The sequence below is a fragment of the Notolepis coatsorum genome (genome assembly GCF_963971535.1).
Source record: "Notolepis coatsorum genome assembly, chromosome: 13".
Lineage (NCBI taxonomy): Eukaryota > Metazoa > Chordata > Actinopteri > Aulopiformes > Paralepididae > Notolepis > Notolepis coatsorum.
In genome coordinates, this window is record NC_140177.1 from 89,134,643 (window position 1) to 89,159,155 (window position 24,513).

Here is a 24,513-nt window from a genome sequence, read left to right on the forward strand (position 1 = left end):
AAAGGCAGACTCTCTGATTGCAAGTGTCAAAGACACTTCCCATCGATGGCCACCTGGCACCGAGCCCCCCATCCATAATGCTTCTGAGTCTATCAATTATGGTTATGTACTGTGGATACAGTTTCGAAGGGTATCACTATTAACATGGCAAATAATCATACTCCGATTCTATCCCAACTGAAAATTCAGGTCCAGAAAAATGTACAGTGCAAACGTATACGTGTGTGTGTGTGTGTGTGTGTGTGTGTGTGTGTGTGTGTGTGTGTGTGTGTGTGTGTGTGTGTGTGTGTGTGTGTGTGTGTGTGTGTGTGTGTGTGTGTGTGTGTGTGTGTGTGTGTGTGTGTGTGTGTGTGTGTGTGTGCGTGTGTGTGAATGTCTGTGTGTGTGTGTGAATGTGTGAATGTGTGTATGTGAGTATGTGTGTATGTGAGTGTGTGTGGGGGGGGGGGGTAAATATATTTCACATCATTTACCCCAAACACACCCCGCAAAAAGCATTTCCTTCGCTTTTAAACACTTACGTACAACAATGGTAAGATGGAATACCTCGGTATATAATGGAATGTCCTCACAGTCAAGGAGAAGCTGCTCCTATGTGTAAATGACTGCGACACAAACTGTAAACTCAAGAACATCGACGCTACAATGGTGGGTTTTCTCCCTTTTCCAACAGATCACAGTGACGGCTGCACCACGCGGCAGCTTCAGGAGAACCATTTGAATTATATGGAAAATATTCTATTTTCATAACTGAATAAACAAACTGTCCTCGGAGGAAAAGCGGGTCCTGGGAACACGGTTTAAAGCTACCGTACAAAGCTATAACTGAAACATTGCAGTTTCACTGTGGTTACAGTTTCACAGTGTTGTTTTGTTTGCAAACATTCAAGGACGTTTCTTCTAGCCGGCTCACAGTGTCTCAAAAATTATTTAGATTCACGATGAAATAAGACTAATTCTAATAATTACATATACAGCATATATATAATATGTTTTATAATCTAATTGTAGGCTCTGCAAATAAATCCCCCTCCCTAAAACTACATCTGACCACTTAATTTCACATCCAACTCTTTCAAAAGAGTATCATGGTACTACCATAAATACGATGATGGTAATGACCACTGATGTGATTTGAATTGTATTATACCACGGTGTTAGTGGTGCCATGGAGATACATACCGTATATTCATACAATGGCAGGTACCATGGTAAAACTGAAATGGCCATCAAACTACAGTAGGCCTACTGTGTGATATACAGGGGGAAGGTCCTTCCTATTTCCAGCAGTCGTTGAACGAATGAATGAATGAATGAAAACTTTATTTAACAGACTGCAGAATGGGTACAATACAGTACGGCTCGATACACACAATTGTTAACCCTTAATAATAATAATAATAATAATAATAATGGATTAAATTTGTACCGCGCTCTACATTCGTGAGAATCTCAGAGTGCTACAGGAGAATAAAGACAAAGGTTAAATGAATAAAACAATTTAAAATGAATAAAAACAATTAAAAAGACTAACAACCAGTGAAATGAGTAAAATAAAATAAAAATAATAGTAAAATGAATAGAAGTAAAAAAAAAAAAAAAAAAACTTTCACTGCTGCACTACCAAAACGGTTAACCCGTTCACTGCGACAATACACAGAATATCTATACACTTTCTGCCACACGACATCCAGTTAACCGTCGGTTGTGTGATAGTAAAGGGTTGACCTTCTGTCGTGTGGCAGTGAAAGGGTTAAGGGGATGCAGACCAGAGAAAGACGTTTGTCTTGTTTACATCAGGGTCCCCCCATTTTCAATTCACAGTGCCGTTATACCTGAATCCGAACTTGTCCATGGCGATGGCGAAGTGTCTGGGCTGGTCGTAGCAGTGGTAGAGGTTCCTGTCGTCCATGGGGATCAGGTCCACGTCGCTGAAGATGAAGCAGTCGTACTCGGCCTCCTTCAGAGTCTCCGTGTAGCCCACGTTCAAGAGCTTGGCGCGATTAAACGTATCCTCGCCGAGCTGCAAGACAAAAAACGTGAAGCTGAGGTGAGCTTCACAGACGCTGAACAACATTTTAACAATTCTGTTGTGTCCTACTGTTACACAGTGTCTGAAGCATGCAGTTACTTATTTGCACCACTTGGTGTCAACAGAGGTGACCTGCCTAGACAGGCATGAAGAAGAAGCATGAATACAGGAAGTGAGGCTTGCATGCCATGATGTGTGAAATGCTATGAACAACCTAAACAAAGAATAGTCAATTGAAATGGATCCACTCTCTCCAGTGTCTTATTGATTGCCATCCACCTCTACAAATTATTTTCACCTTCCTGTGTATATCATTGTTTTTGTAGTCTGTATGGTTAATAATCAAAAACTTAAAACTATATTTATCCATGGCCAACTGAAGAGGGAATGCATCTAATAATTGCGTTTTTTGGAAATTAAATTTCATTCTTATTTTTTGCATAGCCCGCATTCAGGAGCAGATAGGTGTTAAAAGAACACAGCAACATTTTGGGAAATTAGCTTATCGTCTTCTCCAGAGAGAGACAAGAAGATAGATACCAGTTTTCTCTCTGTGCGTTCAGTAGAAAGCTATCTGGCTGCATGTTAGCCTAGCTTAGCACAATGAATGGAAGCGGACATGAACGGTTAGCCTTCTGGAGAGGTGTTAGTTGGACAATGCCTAGGCTAACTGGTCATGTTGGCGTGTTCCTGTTAGTTATTGGGGCTCTGTATGTAAGCAATTTTTAACAGTGTTTAACAACAGTTAATTTAGTTCATAGGATGTATAGTCAAGTCAAGTCAAGTCAAGTAATTTATTTATAAAGCACGTTTAAAAGCCCAAGAGCCAACCAAAGTGCTGTACAATCAAATCTTAAAATCAATGTCCTAATATAAAATACACAAATACAAAAATACAAAAAGGCACAGCAGGACAAGACAGTACATTCAGAGAGTAGGACAGTAGGACAACACACGAATAGGGGAACACAACGTACAGTAGCACACAGGGGACAGAGGAGCATAATAAGAGATACAAGAGGGAGGGGGCAGGATAAAATTACATGGGAGTGTGTGAGTTAGGGTGTGGGAGAATCAGGGTTTATTGAAGGCCAGGGAATAGAAGTGGGTTTTTAGACGGGCCTTAAATGTCTCCAGTGAGGGGGCAGATTGGATCTCCAGGGGAAGCTGGTTCCATAGCTTGGGGGCCACGGCCTTGAAGGAGCGATCGCCTCTCTTTTTGAGTCTGGTGCGGGGGGGGACCAGCCGAGCCTGGTTGGAGGATCTTAGTGACCTGGGTGCTGCGTAGGGGGTGATGAGTTCGGTGATGTATAAGGGTGCTGCACCCGATAGTGCTTTAAAGGTGAGGAGGAGGATTTTAAAGTCTATTCTAAATGGGACTGGGAGCCAGTGTAGGGAGGCTAGGACTGGTGTGATGTGCTCTCTCTTTCTGGTACCGGTAAGGAACCTAGCTGCAGAGTGCTGGACCATTTTGAGGCGGGACATGGCTGTCTGACTGATGCCGGTGTAGAGGGCATTGCAGTAGTCAAGGCGTGAGGTTATGAATGCATTGACTACCGTTTCCAGGTCAACGGGTGAGAGGATTGGTTTTATTTTGATGATTTGACTACGGCATTTACCTGCCGGTCGAATTTGAGCTCTGGGTCAAAGATTACACCCAGGCTCTTGACGTGGGGTTTGAGGTGGGTGGAGAGTTGTCCTAGGCTGTTGGAGAGTGTTTTGGTGGAAGAGGGGGGGCCAAACAAAATGATCTCCGTTTTATTTTCATTTAGCTGTAAGAAGTTAAGGGCCATCCAGCTTTTTATGTCCCTGAGACAGTTTTTAAGAGAGTCTAGGTTAGCTGTGTCAGAGGGGTTGAGGGGAAGGTAGATTTGGGAGTCATCGGCATAAAAGTGATATGAAATGTTGTGTTTCTGGATGATTTCGGCCAGAGGGAGCATGTAGATAGAGAAGAGTATGGGGGCCAGGATGGAACCTTGGGGGACCCCATACGGTAGACTAGCTGTGGGGGAGGAGTGTCCACCCAAACTGACCGAAAAGGAGCGGCCGCTCAAGTAGGATGCAAACCAGTTTAGGGCAGACCCCCCAATACCTAGCCTGTGTTCGAGACGATCGACCAGGGTGGAGTGGTCGACCGTGTCGAACGCGGCAGAGAGGTCCAGGAGGAGGAGCATGGCACAGCTACCTGAGTCGATGGTGAGAAGCAGGTCATTGTAGATTTTGACTAGCGCTGTCTCAGTGCTGTGCCCTGCCCTGAAACCTAACTGGAATTTGTCTAGGAGGTTGTTGTGATGTAGGAAGGGGAGGAGCTGTGCCAGGACAGCCTTTTCTAAAATCTTAGATAGGAAGGGTAATTTGGATATGGGCCTGTAATTATTGAAAAGAGCAGGGTCTAGGTTAGGTTTTTTTAGGAGGGGCTCAACCATGGCGTGCTTAAGGGAGGAGGGAACAGAGCCAGATTCCAGAGAGCTGTTTATGATAGACAAAATACTGGGGCCTACTATGTCCAGTATAACAACAGCTACACATTTACAGCCCATGTACTCTAGTTGAAGTTGAAAATAAGGGAAGGTGAGAGTTTCAGGGAGACCAAGCGTTGTAGTCAGCATCATGTAGTGAACTCTCTGAAAGGTGCTCTGTAAGACAGAAACTATATGGAATAGAATGGGGAGCCTATAAAGGTCGACTTCAGACACACACTGAGCAGGAAAGTAAATTAAACACTTAAATAGTTAATAGATGTGAACTAATTCAAATATTTATATTTAGTTGCATTTAATATCTCATCTTGTTGTGACTCTGTGGAGCTTGTGTCCAACAGGTTAGATTCATGACATGATGTCCTTGACCAGCTGAAAAGGGAGACAAGCACAGATCGTTGTATAGACAAGAGAGCAAATTGGCCGGCGAGTGAATATGGTCAATTAAGTTTAATTTTAATACATTTCTGATCAGCAGCTTATAGCACAAATAAACGTGTCCTCAACTACATGGTAGGAAGGAGAACAGTGGAACACCGCCATGATGTCACCAGGGTCCATTAAAGGGGACGTATTATAGACAGTTTTGCCTTGTGTTTGTATGGATTTGGCAGTCTCCGAAATGTAACTTAGGTGCTGGGGGAAAATGACAAATGGTACTCCTTGCCATTTTGGCCAAGGGTTTAAAGTCTTCAGATTAACAAGCTTTTACCAACCTGTTCAGAAATGCTTCCCCTCAATGTCACAATGGGATTAATTAGTTTGATTAATCAATTAACGGTGCTTTTTGGAGCCAGACACACTGCTTACCTAATGTAGGCTACTGCCCAGTTTATAACATATAACACATCATGTGGGGTATTTAATTTATAATAGATTTTAATATCTACTGGGTTATACCTACAAACAATGATGTGAAAGAAAGAGGTGCTCAAAAATAAATAATTAAATCGGTAAATTCAGACTAGTTTCTAATACGTAAAAATTATGTAACAAACATTTTCCACAGATTCAAGGAAGATATAAAATATATACAACTTAATAATAAAAAATATATACGTAATATGCCCCCTTTAGATGGAAATACTTATATTAATTATTAAAATAATAAGATATGGATTATTTATAACAAGAGGCCTTTGACTGTGTGGGAATAAATGGAAAGCACATCCTCTTTAGGCCACAAGGCATGGAAGTGGATCGACAGTATCATGTATATAATGTCATATTGTATAAAGTATTTTCGAGACACTGTGAAAGGCAACGAGAGTAAACGTTGCATAAACACAAATGCAATCTCCTTCTGAGCCTCTGTGAAGTCAATATGTCAGCAGCTTGGCCTTGCTGGATGTGTCCTTGGCAAGGCTATGTGGTCAGTAAGTAAATGGAGCATATAGTTATCATTCCTTCATTCATTCAATCGTTTATTCATTCTAGAAAAAAGGCAGCGTACACCCATTGGTAACAGTCTGATTGCTTGGCCCGCGGGGAGTGCTGCTTGCAGCGTTTCTGAGAACCACACATCCAATCAACTTCACGTTCGACACGGCACTTACTCTGACCCTCAGCAATACACCCACCGAGTGTGATCGGATGAATGGTTCTCGAGATATGTGAAGGACAGACAGGAGCATTATGACCTATTTAAACCTAGGATGCTGCTACAGCCCCACCTACTGGCCAAATGGCACCACATTTTGTCATGGTCACTCAGACATCACATCTACACATGTGGTTGCAATAGCCCACAGTGTTCAGGAAATATGAAATGTTTTGTAAGATAATAATATAACCCCTGCTCATAACATGAACAAACTTTGGGGGCCAGCTATAGCAAAACGATATGAAAAATCCAATCCATCCAATCAACTTCACATTCGACGGCGACGCTGCACTGCCCTCAGTCCTCAGCAATACACCCACCAAGTGTGAAGTCGGATGAACAGTTCTCAAAGGTATGCAAACTACAGACATGCACACAAACAGAGATTCCCTGCTTTATAGTTAGATAGGACAAAAACACAAATGCAAAAAAATAAAATAAAAGAATATCCTAATTAAAAACAGTCACAGACTGAAGCAGGGAGATTGTTAATCATGTTTTTAAACTGTGCATAGGTTAGTGGGGTATTGATTTTTTTTGCAAGAGTTGAAGATCATTCTAAGAAACTGGAGCATTAAAACAAAAGGCTGACTCTCCAACTCCAGCTCTGGGGACCTCTGGGGAAGGTCAAACGGTTTTCTGCCGTCACCAGAAATATATATATTTTTTAATCAGTGGTACAGCCAATATTTATTTAAATAGCATATTCCACCTCTGTGAGATGGTCAACAACATAAAAAAAAAATGAGCTAGTATGGGGGGCAAAAAAAAAGAAAAAAAAAACTGGAGTACAATTTTATTTTTACATGCATTTCTTTTTCTTTTTTTTTTATAGCTACATATGACCAGTAAGTAGAAAGGAAGTTGGGTTTATCTAGACAGGTAGCCTAAGTGTAGCAGGTAAGGTATAAAGGTAAGTATATTAGCTACATTATTTTACCAATAGCAGACAACTCTTCAGCCATTGGGGTTCATAGAAAATATTTTATTGGCACCACTGCTGTACAAGTCTCTTTTCTTCACATGAAAGACACAACAACACGTTGGGCCATGGCATGAAATTATTCATTCATATTAATTCAAGTATTTGCATGTGAGTGAAAGGTACATGCATCGTTTCAAATATTGTACTGCCACCAACTGGTTACAAATCAAACAAAAAGTATTTTAAAGTGTTTTCTTACTCAATTATCAAGTTGCCCCATGACATGAAAGGGATTCAAGTATTTGCATGAATACAAGGTACACATTGGTTCGTACATAATGTTGTATTGCCTCCACTGCTGTCAGACCAGAGTCGGCGCCAGAACCAATCTAACGGGGGGCATATGGTAACAGCGGGAGGCATACATTCCCATTCAAGAACTCAAACAGTGACATAAAATATAGGCTTCAGAAAACGAATTTCCCGTAAACCAACACACACATTTCAAAACATGAGTGCGCATAATACATAAGACAGTCTCTCTCTCTCTCTCTCTCTCTCTCTCTCTCTCTCTCTCTCTCTCTCTCTCTCTCTCTCTCTCTCTCTCTCTCTCTCTCTCTCTCTCTCTCTCTCTCTCTCTCTCTCTCTCTTCTCTCTCTCTCACACAAACACACTCGCGCACACACACACTGAGTAGCACCGTGTCAGAGCATCGGCGAAACGAAACCACAAGTGACAAGCCTATGCATATTTAAGTAGGTACAGTACAACTATCACCATTGCCATCAATAAATATATGATAGCCATATAATAAATATACAAGGCTGGGCTTAACAAGTCAAAGTATTCTTAATAATAAATTATAGCCAGAGGCTGGGAATAACAAGTCAAAGTATTCTTAACCCTTTACCGGCCAAGTAACCATTTTTGGCCACTTCCCCATACAATATATTTAGCCAGGTGGGAGAGGGGGGATCTTTAATCTATGAAAACAACTTCGTCCAGCGAATCAGCACAGGTCAGGCTATGACACAAATATTGTCACCATCCCATCTGACCAATCAGGATAGACCCTGGCGATCTGCAACTTCCTTCTTTTCATCACAGCAAAACAATGCAACATTTTGCACCTGCTTCTACTGTTCAAAATCCATTATTTCCTCAACAAGTCATGGTGAATTGATAACATTTACTCATGTTTGCAGTTGAACAATCATTGTAAAGGATGGGATAGGTGTTTTTTGCATAGGATTAGTGAAATCAGGATTTGTTGTTAGCTAAAAAGTGGTGAAGCCATAACGGTCATATGCCCCTTCAGGTGAATTGACATAGTGTCCATTTTTAGAGATATGCCTGATGCATCTACCCTTACCATGTAATGCCATGTAGTACCCTGTAGTACCCTGTAGTGCCATGTAGTACCCTGTATTGCCATGTACCCTGTAGTACCATGCATTGCCATGTAGTACCCTGTATTGCCATGTAGTACCCTGTCGTGCCATGTAGTACCAGGTAGTACCCTGTAGTACCATGTAGTTATATAGTTTTGTCCGCTATTCTTCTTTGGGCCTTTATCGGCTACTGTTGCCAAGGCAAGGCAAATTCAAGAAAACTCCCAATACATTTTATTATTTATTTTATGTTATGAATCAGCCTGCCAAGTTTCATAGATATGCCCCCTAAGGAAAAATATGCCCCATAGCCCCCACATTTTTAGGGTACCGGTCGAGGGCCTGTTCACAGACACTTCGGTTAACCTTAATTTACAGGGGGAAATCATTTATTTTTAATTTTTTTTATTGTAGATAATTTTTGAAATAGCACCAAAATAACATTCTAGAGTTGAAATTGTGAATTTCCAGGTATTTCAAGAAGTGACCGGTAAAGGGTTAATAATAATAAGGGCCAAGGCTGGCTTAAATGAAACATTATGACTTACCATTCTTGTCCGCGTCCTCCTGATGTGTGTATGTCCCTCCGCCTCGGTCTCACCTTGACGTTGAATCAACCACGCCACGCGGGCACTTATCTATGGTTCCATATGGAAACGTCCATCCTGGCGGTGCCCGTCCGGTATAACGTTGATTCCAAAAAGGATGTCCCAGTTATTGATCGCCATCTGGTAGATCGATATGTCCATTGGCTGATGCTATAGTCCTTTACTGCATACTGAATTCAGCTTCACAATAACTAAGTATTCCATGGGGCTGGGGGCAGCCCTGGTGCTGCTAGCTTCTTCCCCCCACGAGACCCTGCTGTGACTGCTTCGGTCGGGTCGCTGTTTTTTGTGATAAATGTATCCAACGAACCTCTCATCGAGTTATTGAACACTTCTTTTTTCTTTGCCTTCTTTCATTGTAAATTCCCGGAGCCAAATTTCCACCCTTTATCGCGTTCTCTCGTCGACATTGTGTTAAAAAAAGATTAGCACCACTCTGACTCAGTCATCCACCTTACTCTACACACCTGTGAGTGACCACCACTGCCACCAGTCCACGTGCCAGCGCTTAATGGCAGCTTTTTATATGCGCGCCGCTTCAGATACAGTAGATGACGCGCGCATCACGCTGCCTGTCGCAGGCATAGTGAGGAGTCTAATGTGAAATATATAAGCATGGATGTAAGTCACATTAGACACCTGTAAGCAAAACTAGATTTTCGGTCTGTGATGGAAAGTGATTGTTAACATTATATTTATTTGTATTTGTATATATAAAAAAAAATATATATATATAATAAAAATAATAAAATAAATTCTGGGGTGGCACCTCAGGGGCACCTCAGATTTCAGGGGGGGCACATGCCCCTGGTGCCCCAGTGATAAAATCACCACTGATAATCATTATAATCAATCACTTGACCCGGCAATAATCATTATAATCAATCACTTGACCCGGCTATAATCATTATAATCAATCAGGAAAAACTGCCTTTTGAGCCTCTGAGAGGATACTGTAGGAGAACACTTTGGCCGCTTTGGCCACAGTGAATTCCTAATAGGTGACGGCAAAAAACTCAAAAGTCCCAAACGGAAAAAACTATCTGATTCCACACAGTTGTAGTCGAGACTTGGGGCAACATTTGGATGCAAACACCCCGTTGTTGGCTCCTATTTAAGAGGAGACGCCATTTTGACAGGCATTTCTCAAACAAATCATTAACCGACAAATGCCATTGTGTGTACAATGTGAGTGGTTGTTTGTTCTACCAATTGAAAGTATCGTCTGGGATTCTCATTGGATTACATTGGGGCAGAATGTTTGACCTCCTTACTCAAGTTCAAGTTCAAGTTCAAGTTTGTTTTGTTTTGCAAATCTCTTTAATAATAGATACATATAAAGTGTGTTAAAGTGTCTCAAGTGAATAAAGTGAGTGGTAAGGTGAGTGTTTGTTTAAAGTGAGTGTGTACATGTGGATGTGTGTGTGGATAATGGGTTGTTACATAGTGTCATTGTCATTGAGAATCCTGATGGCCTGGGGATAGAAGCTCCTTCTGAGTCTCTCTGTGCTGGCCATGAGGCTCCGGTAGCGCTTGCCTGACCACAGCAGTTATATGCCGTATTTGCTATCGCGTTCCGCTCTGAGCCGTATGAGATATACTATCTCCTATGATACCTAATGTATCTCCCCACGAACAAAAAATACATGCACCACACCTGTATGGGGCTCCGCCCCCATGGTGGCACCGCCCATATAGCAGTGACTCTAGTCACCACACACCCTTCCTCTATTTTCGTCCCAGCGTACTCGGATGCGTGCACCGTACGATAACTAGTAGGATGAAAAGATTAAAGAAGATTCGTAATATTGAGGGCTTACCGGAGGATTGTGTTTCCCTGGATTCTCCGGAGCTTGTCTCGACGACACAGACCTGTGCTGGTGGTTCCTCGGCTGACGGCGACGGACCGGGGGGCAGCGTACAAGGTTTGGCTAACGGGTCGGCTTGTACAAAGGTGAGGTCTGTGTCAGTAGGCATCGATGTCGGTGTTAGTCGTGCTGTGGAGTATGTTTCAGCACCGGGGCCGGGGCGGCTTGGCGATCGTTCCACTGTCGTGGGCGATGTCTTGGCGATCCTGGAACATGCTGTTAACACTAATGCTACTACTGTTTTTTCTGCTAACACTGATGTTGACGCTGGAATGTCTAGTAATCCCCGCCGCGGGTTTCCGCTCTTCCCTCCTCTTACCAGCTTCATTGATGAAGGTCAGTCGGTGGTGGATGTGGGGGGGTTTGCTGAGCTTTATTTACCTTTTTTACGGGTGAAGGGGCTGACAACGGGGTGCAGGCCGGGGGTACCTTGGCTAAGAAGCCAGGTAGCTTTTTTCCTGTGCCCAGGCGGGGATGAACGGCGTTCCGCCCGGCCGATGCTTGATAACATATCGGCTCGGAGGGTGGCAGTATGGACGAATGAGTGGTATACTGCTGCAGGATGGCATTTAGCGGCGGCCAGTGTTGTGGCTCAGCTGGCTACTTTCCTATCCAATATGGCGTCGGGTTGTGGGTCTTTGGGTCCAGCCGACATTGTAAACGTGATTCATGTTTGTGGTGTTATAGAGATCTTGACTCAGTCGCAAGCTATAACTGCGGGGAGGATTCGGATGCTATCAACTTTAGTTGTTAGGCATGTTTGGTTGGAGCAGTCTCCTCTTGGGGAAGAGGATAGGTTTTCTCTCCTCATGACTCCTTTTTCCACAGATAGTCTTTTTGGGCGTTCTGTGGAGGCGCAGGCGGTTTTTGATCGGGGTCCTACACCGCCTCACGCTGTGCAGCCAGAGGTGGGAGCACGGTCTCGTCAACGACTGTGGCGAGATCCTCGACAGGCGGCCATTTTTCCCCCGCCAGTGGTGCCCTGGTTGGAGTGTCAACAGGGTATCGCGAGGCCGACAGCCTTGGCGGCCGAGGGATCGGCCATTTTGGGTGATTTCGGGTTTGGTATACCAACCCGTCGTCATTTTGCCGCGAGCAGCCCGCTCCCCGTTCGGTCCGTTTTCTGTTACCCTCAGAAGCGGGGCTCTGAACGTTCTCCTTTGGCTGCGGGCCGCGAACCTTCTTTGAAGCGTATGCGGCCCCATTCTTTGCTTCTCATGGGGGCAGGGGCTGATACCCAGTTGATGGCTGAACCTGGGTCTGTCCGTGAGAATGTTCCGTCGTCGCGTGGTTCCTACACCGCAGGTTGTGGGTGGGTGGAACCTGGTGTTACAGCTGCCACTAGCTCCGGTGGTCAGCAGGGGGATTCGGTGCCTCTTCTGTTGAATGCTCAGCAGGGGTTACCCCGGCTTCGCCCTCGCCAGGCGGGGTGTCGCGCTGTTGCCTCCCACTCCCGTCAAACCGGCAGTGGTCTGCAAAGAAGAGGCCAGCGTGATTTCAGTGGTAGCAATATCACTGCAGGGCTTCGGCGTGTGGGAGCCCATGGGGTCCTCATGCCTTGCGTGTCTAGCTGCGGAACGACTCCTCAGCATACGCTGGTGGGGTGTTCAGGGGGCGAGTGTGTGTCCACAAGTTTGGTGACAGCTCCTCCCGTATCAAACCGGCCCTTTCTGTCGGGGTCCTCCCTTGGGTGTTTTGCACGACGGGGGGGACCGGGCCAACTATCTACGGTTCCTTGCGGCCCAGCGTCAGTTGGCGGCGGGGGCACTGTGGGATTATATTCACATATGGCGACGGGAATGCCTTTTGAATCGGTGGTTGCAGAGAACGTTAGAGGCGGGGCTGGTTTTGCAGTTCGCACAGCCCCATCCTCCGTTCTCAGGTTTGGTACCGACCCTATTGTCAGGGTCGGACGCGGTGACAGCCCTGGCCGACGAGATCCAATCTCTGTTGGCAAAGCAGGCCGTCGTTGTGGTCCCGAGCGAGGACGCAATGTCAGGCGTCTACTCCCGTTATTTTCTGGTGCCCAAGAAAACAGGGGGGGTCAGACCTATACTGGATCTGTCCGCGTTCAATCGGTTGATTGTAGCGAGACCGTTCAGAATGTTGACCGTCAAACTCCTTCTGCTTGCTGTCAGGAGGGGGGACTGGTTCACCTCCATAGACCTGAAGGATGCGTATTTTCACGTTCCTATTTTCCCTCCTCACAGGCAGTTCCTACGGTTCCTGTTTCAGGGCGTAGCGTACGAGTACCACAGAATGCCGTTCGGGTATTCTCTGGCTCCCCGCACATTCACCAAGTGCGTGGCGACTGCACTGGAGCCTTTACGTCGTCGGGGGATACGAGTTCTATTCTATCTCGACGACATTCTACTCCTCAGTCGTTCGGAGGAGGTTGCCAGGTCTCATACCAGGCTGGTGGTGGAATTCCTCACCAGCCTGGGTTTTGCTGTGAATTGGAAGAAGAGTACACCTCTTCCCAGTCGACAGGTGGAGTACTTGGGCTTGACCTTGAGGTCGAGGCCCATGTTTGCGACCCTCTCGGAGCAGCGTCGGGGGGATCTCCGTCACGCGCTTGGGGGTTTCCGTCTGGGAGGGACGGTTACGGCGCTGCAGGTGATGCGTCTGCTGGGCCTTATGTCGGCTGCTCATGTGGTGGTTCCTCTTGGCCTCCTCTTTATGAGGAGGATACAGAGGTGGTTTGTCTCTTTGAGACTGGATCCAGTGAGGGACAAGAGGAAATGGTTGACGGTTCCTTTGTCGATATGGGGGGACCTCACCCATTGGAGGAGGCTGGGTATCCTCTCCGTTGGGGTCCCCATGGGCGGCAGGAGCTCACACGTCACGGTCTTCACCGACGCCTCTCTCACGGGTTGGGGAGGGGTGCTTCGGTCTCATGCAGTGGGGGGCAGATGGACGGGTCATGCTGGCCAGGTTACCCTGCATATCAATGTGTTGGAGTTGAAGGCGGTTCTTCTGGTCCTTCAACGGCTCCACCACCTTGTGGTGGGCAGGCACGTTTTGATCAGGACGGACAATGTGACGGCGGCGGCGTATATCAACAGGCAGGGTGGGACTCGTACCGCCCGCCTGCTCCAGGCCGCGCGCGAACTGCTGCTATGGGCATCCCGCAGGCTGCGCAGTCTGACGGCGCTCCACGTTCCTGGTACGGAGAATGTGGGGGCGGATGTGATGTCTCGGGGCGGTCTTCGTCACGACGGGTGGGAACTCCGCTCCGACATAGTCAGGCAGATTTGGGATCGGTTCGGGGAGGCCTCGGTAGATCTGTTTGCGTGCCGACGTTCTCACAAGTGCCCCTTGTGGTTCTCGCTCAGTCAAGCGGATCGTCCCCCCTTGGGGGTGGATGCCTTCTCGACGTTTCCGTGGCCGCCCGGTCTTCTGTACGCCTTCCCTCCTGTACATCTGTTGAGTCAGCTGTTGGAGCGGATACGGAGGGAGCGCAGGACGGTGATCCTGGTCGCGCCGGACCGGGGCACGTCGGTGTGGTTCCCGGTCTTAATCCAGCTTCTGATCGCTCCTCCTTGGGTCATTCCGTGGTCGGAGACGGCCCTCTCTCAGCACAACGGGGTGTTTGTCCGCCCTCCGGTGTTGGGTCAGCCCCTGATGGTGTGGCTGGTGGGGGGGTGAGTCTGGAGGGGATGGAGCCCTCTGTGGTTGATACCATTCGGTGTGCGTTTGCTCCCTCCACTGTGGCGGTTTACGCGGGCAGGTGGCGTGCGTTCAAAGAGTGGTGTAAGGCGGGGGGCTGGGACCCAGTCTCCTGTCCCCTGGATGCTGTTCTGAGTTATCTCCAGTCTCTTCTTGATGGGCTGTCGGCATCGACGGTGAGGGTCTATGCGGCAACTATATCCTCTTATCATGAGGGTTTTGAGGGGACTGTTTTGTTCAGCCACCCTCTTGTGAAGCGTTTCCTGCTTGGCGCTCGACGCGTTAAGCCGGTGCAACGCTCCTTGGCTCCGAGTTGGGATCTTCAGTTGGTCCTCGGTCGGTTGTCCTTGGCTCCGTTTGAGCCGCTCGAGCAGGCGCCTTTGGGCCGGCTGTCCTTCAAGACCGCGTTCCTACTGGCTGTCACTTCCGCTAAACGCGTAGGTGAGCTCTGTGCTCTCTCGGTACGTCCAGAGTGCCTGTCTTTTCGGACCGATTGCGGTGCCACTCTGCGACCTAATCCTGCTTTCGTGCCTAAGAATATCCGGAGTTCTTTCCGCTCCCGGGATATTGTGGTTCAGGCTTTTCGTCCTCCTCCTCACGCTAGTGAGTTGGATGCGGGCCTTCACCTGTCATGTCCAGTCCGTGCTTTGGGGTTTTACCTCAGCCGTACTCAGGGCTTCAGGGTTACCGATCAGCTTTTTGTCTGTTACGGTGGGGCTCATGCTGGTAAAGCGCTGTCGAAGCGGCGTCTGGCCTATTGGTTGTGCGAGGGTATTGCCCTCTGCTACACGTTGGCTGGGCAGGATCCCCCTGGGGGCGTCAGGGCGCACTCCACTCGTGGGGTGGCTGCCTCTGCCGCCCTCCTGGGTGGGGCCTCGGTGGAGGACATCTGTGCTGCGGCTTCTTGGTCCTCCCCGGGCCCCTTTGTTAGGTTTTACCTCATGGACATGACCGGGGGTTCTGTCTCCCAGGCGGTTCTGGCGTCTGTGGCCTTTCCTGCTTCCCTTCCTTTGGTTGGGTAGCAGGGGTGTATGGGTTTGGGCCACAGTGTGTTGGGTCACACGTGGTTCCGCCTGTACGGTGTGTTCAAGGGGTTCTAGTTTCCCTCTTGTTCGCTTTTCAGGTGGAGTTGACTGCGCCCCCCCTTCGTTAGGGAGGATGGGGTGACAGGGCTCCCCGCACCCCTTGATGTGGGCTTACGGGTCCTCAGGGGGTACATTTGTCGGGCTTCGCGTCCGCTCTTCCCCATATCTCATACGGCTCAGAGCGGAACGCGATAGCAAATACGGCATATAACGGTAGGTTATGTAGATAACCTAGTTATATTAGTATTGGCTGAGCGTTCCGCTCTGCGCGGCCCTGAGTTCCCTCTTGAGGAATCTTTTCCTGGGACGGGTTTTTGGCGAGGAAGGGTGTGTGGTGACTAGAGTCACTGCTATATGGGCGGTGCCACCATGGGGGCGGAGCCCCATACAGGTGTGGTGCATGTATTTTTTGTTCGTGGGGAGATACATTAGGTATCATAGGAGATAGTATATCTCATACGGCTCAGAGCGGAACGCTCAGCCAATACTAATATAACTAGGTTATCTACATAACCTACCGTTCAAAGAGGCAGTCAATTGAGCATGTCAGATAGGGTCCATGGTTCCAATCTAGCACCATAACTTATATATTATATAGCACTACCAAATATCTGTTTTTGAGTTTCTGTGTGGCCCACATTTAACTGCCTGGCATGGCATGGTTGAATGTGTTCAAAAGTGACTAGATGATGACAGAAATAAAACGACTATCAGGTTGTAGTGCATAACAAAACATAACACGAAATAACAAAACGTGACAAAAAAATTACAAAACATAACAAAAGAATAACAAAGAAATTAGTAAACTTATTTTTTCACAGATGATCCCTTTTTTTGAGGTTTGAAACACATGGACATCTAGCCTTTCTGCTTCTGTAGCCTTTTCACAGTGGCTTACCAACTACTGTCATTGTAGTTGAATTTAGATTTAACATTTTTTAAATATTTTTTTAGTATTGATTAGGAATTATTTTTGGGATGGACATGTTCAGGAGACCCCACATAGGGTCCCGACCCAGAGTTTGGGAATGCCTGTAGTAAAAAGTGTGACTTCTACACTGGCTCCAATGTTCTGCACGTCCCACACATACCGCTGTGTCGTCTTCAGGACAAAACACCAACTATTAGCCGCCACGAGAACCTGGTAGAAATTATTATTGCATCTGCTGTCTGTCCATATTTTGATTCCTGCAGGTACACCAGCTTTCACTGCAGCATATTATATGTCTGGACTGACTGGAATCCAGTGAACAGTAATCCCTCTGGTGAACCCACTAATACCTGAGATTTGAGCAAATAATCCCCCGTGCAGGTAAAAGTGGTCCTTGTTACGTGAGCTCGTTTGGGGATAAAAATAGATTCCATGGGTTTGACAGAATAATATTACCATGATGGTAAAAGTGAAATGTTACTGATACAAACGTTTAGAGATCCCATTTCTGCCTTGCACTATATAGTATTGTATATTAGTACACTGCACAGTATTGTATATTGTATGGTAACTACGTCTATTCTGCATCGAACATTGTACATATGTCTAAACTGAACACTGTGACCTCATTTTTTTACTTCTAATTTTACTATGTTATTTTATTTCATACTTATCTTGTCTTGCACAGTCTCTGGAGCGTAACAGTAAGAAGCATTTTGTATAAAAGTATTCTGTACTTCTGTATGACAAATATTAAAGAAACTTGAAACTTGAAACTTGAGGGACAACACCAAATTAATCATAAAATACAATTCTGGATGTTGACAAATAACATTTTATGTGTGTATGTGTGAGTGTGCATGTGTGTATGTGTATGTGTATGTGTTTGTGTGTGTATGTGTGTGTGTATGTAGTATGTAGGGCTGGGCAATATGGCCAAAAATGATATCGCGATAACGATATCGATAACAATATCATATCACTCGATATTCGATATTATCGATATTGTTATAAGTATCCATTTTTTTCTTTCTTTTTTAACAACAGATGTATGTTTATTTTGCAGCAATTCTTTGTCGTTGCCGCCATCTTTAGTGTTACATCCCCTCACACACTCCAGTTCTCAGGCTGCAGCTGGTTTAAAAGCTAAAGTAAACCGGCTTCTCTGCTGGCTGTGGCTCCAGGGGAGTTGAACAGTTTCTTTTTTGGTGGACAAACCACCGCACATGTGCACCGTGACTCGTTACTGGAGACTAGCTCTGCTAGCACACAGAGCCTACTGTGTACAGACAGTTTCAAACTGTATTTTAAATTAGAAAGGAAACAAAATAAATCGACAAGAGAAAAATAAATCTCAATTTGGTCAGTATTGTCATTTGGACAAGCAAAGCCATTACTTTAAGTTGCAGGCAAGAAAGACAAGTCTGTCTCTGGTTTTAAAACTGCCCTGTTGCAGGTCACAAAAAAAATATATATATATTCGATATCTTTTTTCCCCGATATCGATTATTCAAATATATCGCGATGATTACTGTTATCATTATATCGCTCAGCGCTATATGTATGTGTGTCTGTGTGTGTGTGTGTGTGTGTGTGTGTATGAATGAGTGATTTTTCAGATTCACGTAAAAAATAAAAACAGTGCTGTTCATGTACGTGTGTTCACACCTGACACTATAATGTGTCATCAGAACATCTCGCTTTCCTGTTCAATAAGTAAATAAACGTTCCCCCCCCCCTATCATCAACTACCATCACACGTTTTAATTAATAAGGAGATGAGATGATCTGCGCACAACGGTGCCATTTAGGATGCATATATGGGGGCTGGGCTATCCACTCTATCCACTCTATCCACTCGTTATCCTCCTTCCAAATTATCATTGTAGTTATTAGCCTGACCTGCATTTTGCATGCATTTAGCTTTTACATTATCCAAATGATGGAAAATATGGAAAATGTGACCACTCTCCAGGCAATACCAGATAATAAAACCACTCTCCAGGCGATACAAACACAGAATGTCGGAATGATCAGAAATGATGAGTGAGTGTCTCCAGCGATGGCAGGTGTCAACAAAACCTGACAGGCCTATCTCATAAAATCACATAGCACATAGTATTCATTCCATACTAGGGATTCATATTTTTCACAAAATCTTTCTGTCCTGTGCACACTATCCCGGGAATCCAGCTAAAATGTACCCAACATCACAATCGAAATGCTTCATTTAGTGTTATATTGATAATTATTACTACAGCAAGAAAATACATAATTTATGTTATCAGCATTAGAAAACCTAATATAAGCCATAGCCCTACCAGAATGCAGGGGGGGGGGGAAGAAAAGTTGTAGCCTATATTTAGAACTGCATATTTTTGATTGTAAGGAATCTATGTTATCAGTGTTAGGATAATCAGACTAATTTTGATGAAGATATAAGCTGTTTTTTGAAATGGGCTCTTTCGGTTTCACTGTAAAAGTCCAAGAGGAAATGAACACGGCGAGTATCCGTGCGCGGCTCGAATGTGCTTGCGTGCACGTATAATATTGATCATCTAGCGTTTATTTGAAAACGATTCATAAATAGGCCGACAAATATCAACATTCTGGAATATTCCAGTAAAAGACGATTATCATAGAATGGTCCAGAATGAACTGTTTTTTACCTCAAAACGGGTGCTTTTCAAAATGCTCTCAAACGGAAATGAAGCGATAAAAAAACAATCTGCCTTGACAGCACTGACTGGAAAAGGATTCTTTGATAAGCGACGGGCAGATTAGACACATAGCCATAATTTAAAACATAGATTAGGCGATATTAAGCGTAACATTGGCGCCGATTGTGGCATTGAAGCGCTAACTCTGGCGCCACCTCGTGGCACTCAATGTGTTAAAGAACTACAGTTGTGTCGTAGGGGAGGGGCTGAGTACTTTCAGTCTCAGTAGGCTACTTTGTTGGCGGTGTGAAAATATGCAGAGAAACATTCATTTCATATCTTTAGAAACGTTTGTATTAAATTGTATCTCTCCATCAAAATTTAAAGTGTACAGTATATCTCCGTAGCATAAAGACAGTGTGCATAAGGCATATAATAAAGGTGCAGAAAAGTGATATCTCATAGCATAGGAAGCTCTGATCGACTCAGGGTTTCTCTCTACAAAATTGTATCGGAATCTCTCCATCACATAAAGGAGTCTCTCTCTCTCTCTCTCTCTCTCTCTCTCTCTCTCTCTCTCTCTCTCTCTCTCTCTCTCTCTCTCTCTCTCTCTCTCTCTCTCTCTATCTCAAGTAGCCGAACGTTACACTATAAAAACAAACGGGATAGTTGATTTCATTAGCTGAAATATTCTAAAATCATTAAGTCTGCTATAAGCCATTCTCCCTTTCTGTGTGTGTGTGTGTGTGTGTGTGTGTGTGTGTGTGTGTGTGTGTGTGTGTGTGTGTGTGTGTGTGTGTGTGTGTGTGTGTGTGTGTGTGTGTGTGTGTGTGTGTGTGTGTGTGTGTGTACCGTTACAGTAGGGGAATTTAAACATTCACTTTAAACACTTATACATGACACAATTTTTGTTTTACATTTGCACTACCTCTTTTACCTAATTTTTGCATTTTGTACATTTTAGTTGTGTATATTGTATATTTGTTATAGTGTTTGGTCTTTAACTTTTGTATGGTATGATTTATCTGAGATATTGTTAATATAGGTCAGATTTGTTTTATATATTATAACATGAGCCAGCAATTTTTTGTAAATTATTTTAAATGATAATAAAATCTTGAATCTTGATTACTATCTTGACTATTTTTCCTTTATCATCTAGTTGGTTATAATCTCTTTCAAGTTTGCTTTTATTTGTCACATAAAGTGCACGCACATTACAGTGAAATGCTTGGTTCTGTATGAGCCCCTGAGAATGTGTTTCATACAGTAAAGAGGTGAGTGTTTGTTTAAAGTGAGTGTGTGCATGTGGATGTGTGTGCAATGAGTGTAGATGGTGGGTTGATAGAGTCATTGAGCATCCTGATGGCCAGGGGATAGAAGCGGGGTCACAAGTCATCATAATAACAAAGCCACGGCTGCTCTCAGGCTGGGCGGTGTAAAGTGAGGGGTGGGGGGGGGTACATTGATTTCTGGGTAAAGTAGTCATCATTATACATTGTAAGAGAAATGGCTCCAGTTTCTCTGAGGCCTATAGCTCTGGAATAAATATTGTGTTATCAGCATGTTTCATAAGACATATATTGAAAAGTATCCGCCTGATTTGTACAAGTGATGGCTTATTTTGAAGGTATGAACATGTACTTTCATATCATGTAAAAAGTTAATTGAAGCTCCCTCAAAAGGCCCTGAAGTCTGTACTGAGTCACATACTGTGGTGGGAAGCACACTTAGGACAGCTGAAACCCGTCCAATCTTTCGCCGTCGACTAAATACACACTTCGTCAATCATTATCTGAAATGAATAAAAAAATATATATATATAATATTTAAAAAATAACCCTAGCTAACCCTAACTAACCTTACTGTCATGCACTTGTCATAATATACTAACCTACACTGTAGCACTCAACACTTTGATGAACATTGTTACTCAGCTAATAGAGTTAAGGCCCTTCCTGATGACTTGTCGTACAGAACTTGTAAGTCGCTTTTGGATAAAAGTGTCAGCTAAATGTAACAAAATGTAAATGTATATAGACTATGCAGTAACTGTCTGCGGAGCAACAATTAGGATAGGGGGCAGTAAGCCCACATTATAATAGAGGATAATAGAGGAGGATTTTTTTTAATATAGCCTACTGTATATACGATACTTTCTGTGTTCAGCATATCATCATAAAGACCCAAGAGGATGTGACATACAGCTGACTAGGTGATCCTTCAATGTGGCCCAGGACATACGTACGTACCGTACACACTGCTAACAGTAACACCACCGCTAACAGAACGTGGCCGTATGCGACACAGGCCACCTCTGAACGTGGGCTGAGTGATGGGATCTCAATACGTCATCAATGCATTCACACCTGTTAGATCTGTCCATTGTGATTGGCTCACCCAGAGAGAGAGAGAGAGAGAGAGAGAGAGAGAGAGAGAGAGAGAGAGAGACAGACAGACAGACAGAGAGAGAGAGAGGGATATGGAGAGGGAGAGGGAGAGGGGGAAGAAAGAATGATTGTCTACGAGGAAGACAGCGTGTGAGATAAGAGCCATACAAAGAGAGAGAAAAGAGAAAAGAAAGAGAGAGAGATAAATAGAGAGAGGGAGAGAGAGAGAAGAAAGAGAAAACGAGAGAGAGAAGAGAGAGAGAGAGAGAGAGAGAGAGAGAGAGAGAGAGAGAGAGAGAGAGAGAGAGAGAGAGAGAGAGAGAGAGAAAGAAAGAGAGAGAAGAAAGAGAGAGAATAAAGAGAAAGCGAGAAAGCGAGAGAGGAAAGAAAGAGAGACCCAGAAAGGGGACAGAGAGGAGAGAAGGAATGGGAACGGTTCCACCATGCTGTTTTATCCAGTAGACAGATTTATTGTCTTTCTCTCTGTGTGTTGGAGAACTCATTAAGAGTATATCACTGGAGTAATTTCTTTCATTTTAATAAGATGTGTCTCGTGGTGCCCTTAATTCTCCTCTCATCTCACTGGGGCAAGTTCACATCTATTATGGCAACACATCTATTACAGGGATGATAAAGGAGTCTGTGAGTGTGTGTGGGAGGGGGGGTTTCTGTGTGTGTATGCTTGTGAATGCACGAGTGGGTGTGTGTGTGTGTGTGTGCATTTGTGTGTATAAATGCTTGTGCGTGTGTTTTGTGTGCATACTTGTGTGTATAAATGTCAAGACACCAAGTTTTGAGTGAGTCCCGTTGCGACGCGGTAACAGCTGTATCGCTGATTAAGATGAATCATCAAGGATGCGCAGATGAACTCAAAGAGAAATTACAAGAGACATTTCCCCTGCTTTCTCTACAGTATTCATAGATCCCATATCGCAAGTGTCAGACACTTTTTCTTAAATGCTTTTGAAAGGTTCCAGTGCGTTTCCAAAGAACACCATGATAGTGTGCGCACATGCGGTGCCGGTTAACCTTCTGTAGTGTGGTAGTGAAAGGTTAACCTTCTGTAGTGTGGTAGTGAAAGGTTAACCTTCTGTAGTGTGGTTGTGAAAGGTTAACCTTCTGTAGTGTGGTAGTGAAAGGTTAACCTTCTGTAGTGAAAGGTTAACCTTCTGTAGTGTGGTAGTGAAAGGTTAACCTTCTGTAGTGTGGTAGTGAAAGGTTAACCTTCTGTAGTGTGGTTGTGAAAGGTTAACCTTCTGTAGTGTGGTAGTGAACGGTTAACCTTCTGTAGTGTTGTAGTGAACGGTTAACCTTCTGTAGTGTTGTAGTGAACGGTTAACCTTCTGTAGTGTGGTAGTGAAAGGTTAACCTTCTGTAGTGTGGTAGTGAAAGGTTAACCTTCTGTAGTGTGGTAGTGAAAGGTTAACCTTCTGTAGTGTCGTAGTGAAAGGTTAACCTTCTGTAGTGTGGTAGTGAAAGGTTAACCTTCTGTAGTGTGGTAGTGAAAGGTTAACCTTCTGTAGTGTGGTAGTGAACGGTTAACCTTCTGTAGTGTGGTAGTGAAAGGTTAACCTTCTGTAGTGTGGTTGTGAAAGGTTAACCTTCTGTAGTGTGGTAGTGAAAGGTTAACCTTCTGTAGTGTCGTAGTGAAAGGTTAACCTTCTGTAGTGTGGTAGTGAAAGATTAACGTTAGGTTATGACTATAACCAAGTTCTGTTAGTTAGGGGCGATGCTTGGCATCGCTACTGCACTATCTCGCGTACGTGCACGCGTACTGAATAAACCACAAATGTACCTCTAATACCAGTATTAGTCTGACCACACCCCTCATCAGCTTACCTTCATAAGCAGGTGTGTGGTCACCTGCTCTCCTCCTTCCCAAGCTTTCACCACAAGGTGAGGACAAGGGCTGCAGCGGCCGTCCGATGCCAAGCATCGCCCCTAACTAACAGAACTTGGTTATAGTCATAACCTAACGTTCTGTATCGTTAGTGGCTTAGCTTGGCATCGCTACTGCACAAGGGAGGCCAAGCGGAGCCACTTGGCTGACAAATACACCCCGCTGACAGCCCCCCAAAACCATCAGAACAGGGAGGGCCGAGCCCCCCCGACCCCCCCTAATGGAGGGTAGCCCCCCTATTAGGGACGTCACGGGAGGGCGACGGACCCGACCGTGCGAAGAGGCACTCAAGCAACTCAACGCACAGGGTGAGCAGACCGTGGCTTGACCCCACGACTACACACACGCACAACCCGCATGCCACCCGGGAACGAACGGAGGAACAACCTCGTTACTGCCCCCAGAATCACGGGGTCAAGGGCAAACCCAACCCCGTGGCAAGGCCGTAGCAGCGGAGCACGAAGGAAGACCCAGACCCACCAAAAGGACTGGACTCCCTAGAATGGGGGCCCGGAGAAGTCCATGATGCCAGCATCAAGACCCCACCAGGTGGGCACGTAGTGCCCCGCCCCCCACATCGCCAGCGTATTCGGACAAAGGCCCCTCAGTTACTGCACCTGGTATTCCCAGGCGGAACCAACCAGGCCAGAACCTGCCCAGCTTCCGAGATCGGACGAGATCGGGCGTGTTCAGGTCGGTATGGCCGTAAGCCGAGCGGGCCCCGTCCCCCCAATAGTACACCGCCTGGCACACTGACCCTGCAGAATAGGCAGTCAGCATGGCCGTAAGCACACAAAAAAGGTTAACCAACGGAAGCAGGCAGTGCACCGGGGAAAAACCAGGCAACAGGCTGTTAACCCTAGCCTGGAGACTGCGGACGAGACAGGCGCCAGAGGGGACAGCTGAACACAGCCGCCCCGGCGGAAGGAGCGTAAGCTGGCGGTGTTGCATGACCAAGCCTCCATTTAACA

General features: G+C 45.4%; 1 protein-coding gene across 1 annotated transcript in view; it reads right to left on the minus strand.

Annotated features, from left to right (window-relative positions):
- Positions 1-24,513, minus strand: part of b4galt2 (UDP-Gal:betaGlcNAc beta 1,4- galactosyltransferase, polypeptide 2) — a gene marked incomplete at both ends in the record, with an annotated part of 543,036 nt that overhangs the window by 155,423 nt on the left and 363,100 nt on the right. The window contains one exon of the mRNA XM_084327734.1: positions 1,836-2,023. Coding sequence (XP_084183860.1) covers positions 1,836-2,023 — 188 coding nt within the window. The remainder of the gene's footprint in view (positions 1-1,835; positions 2,024-24,513) is intronic.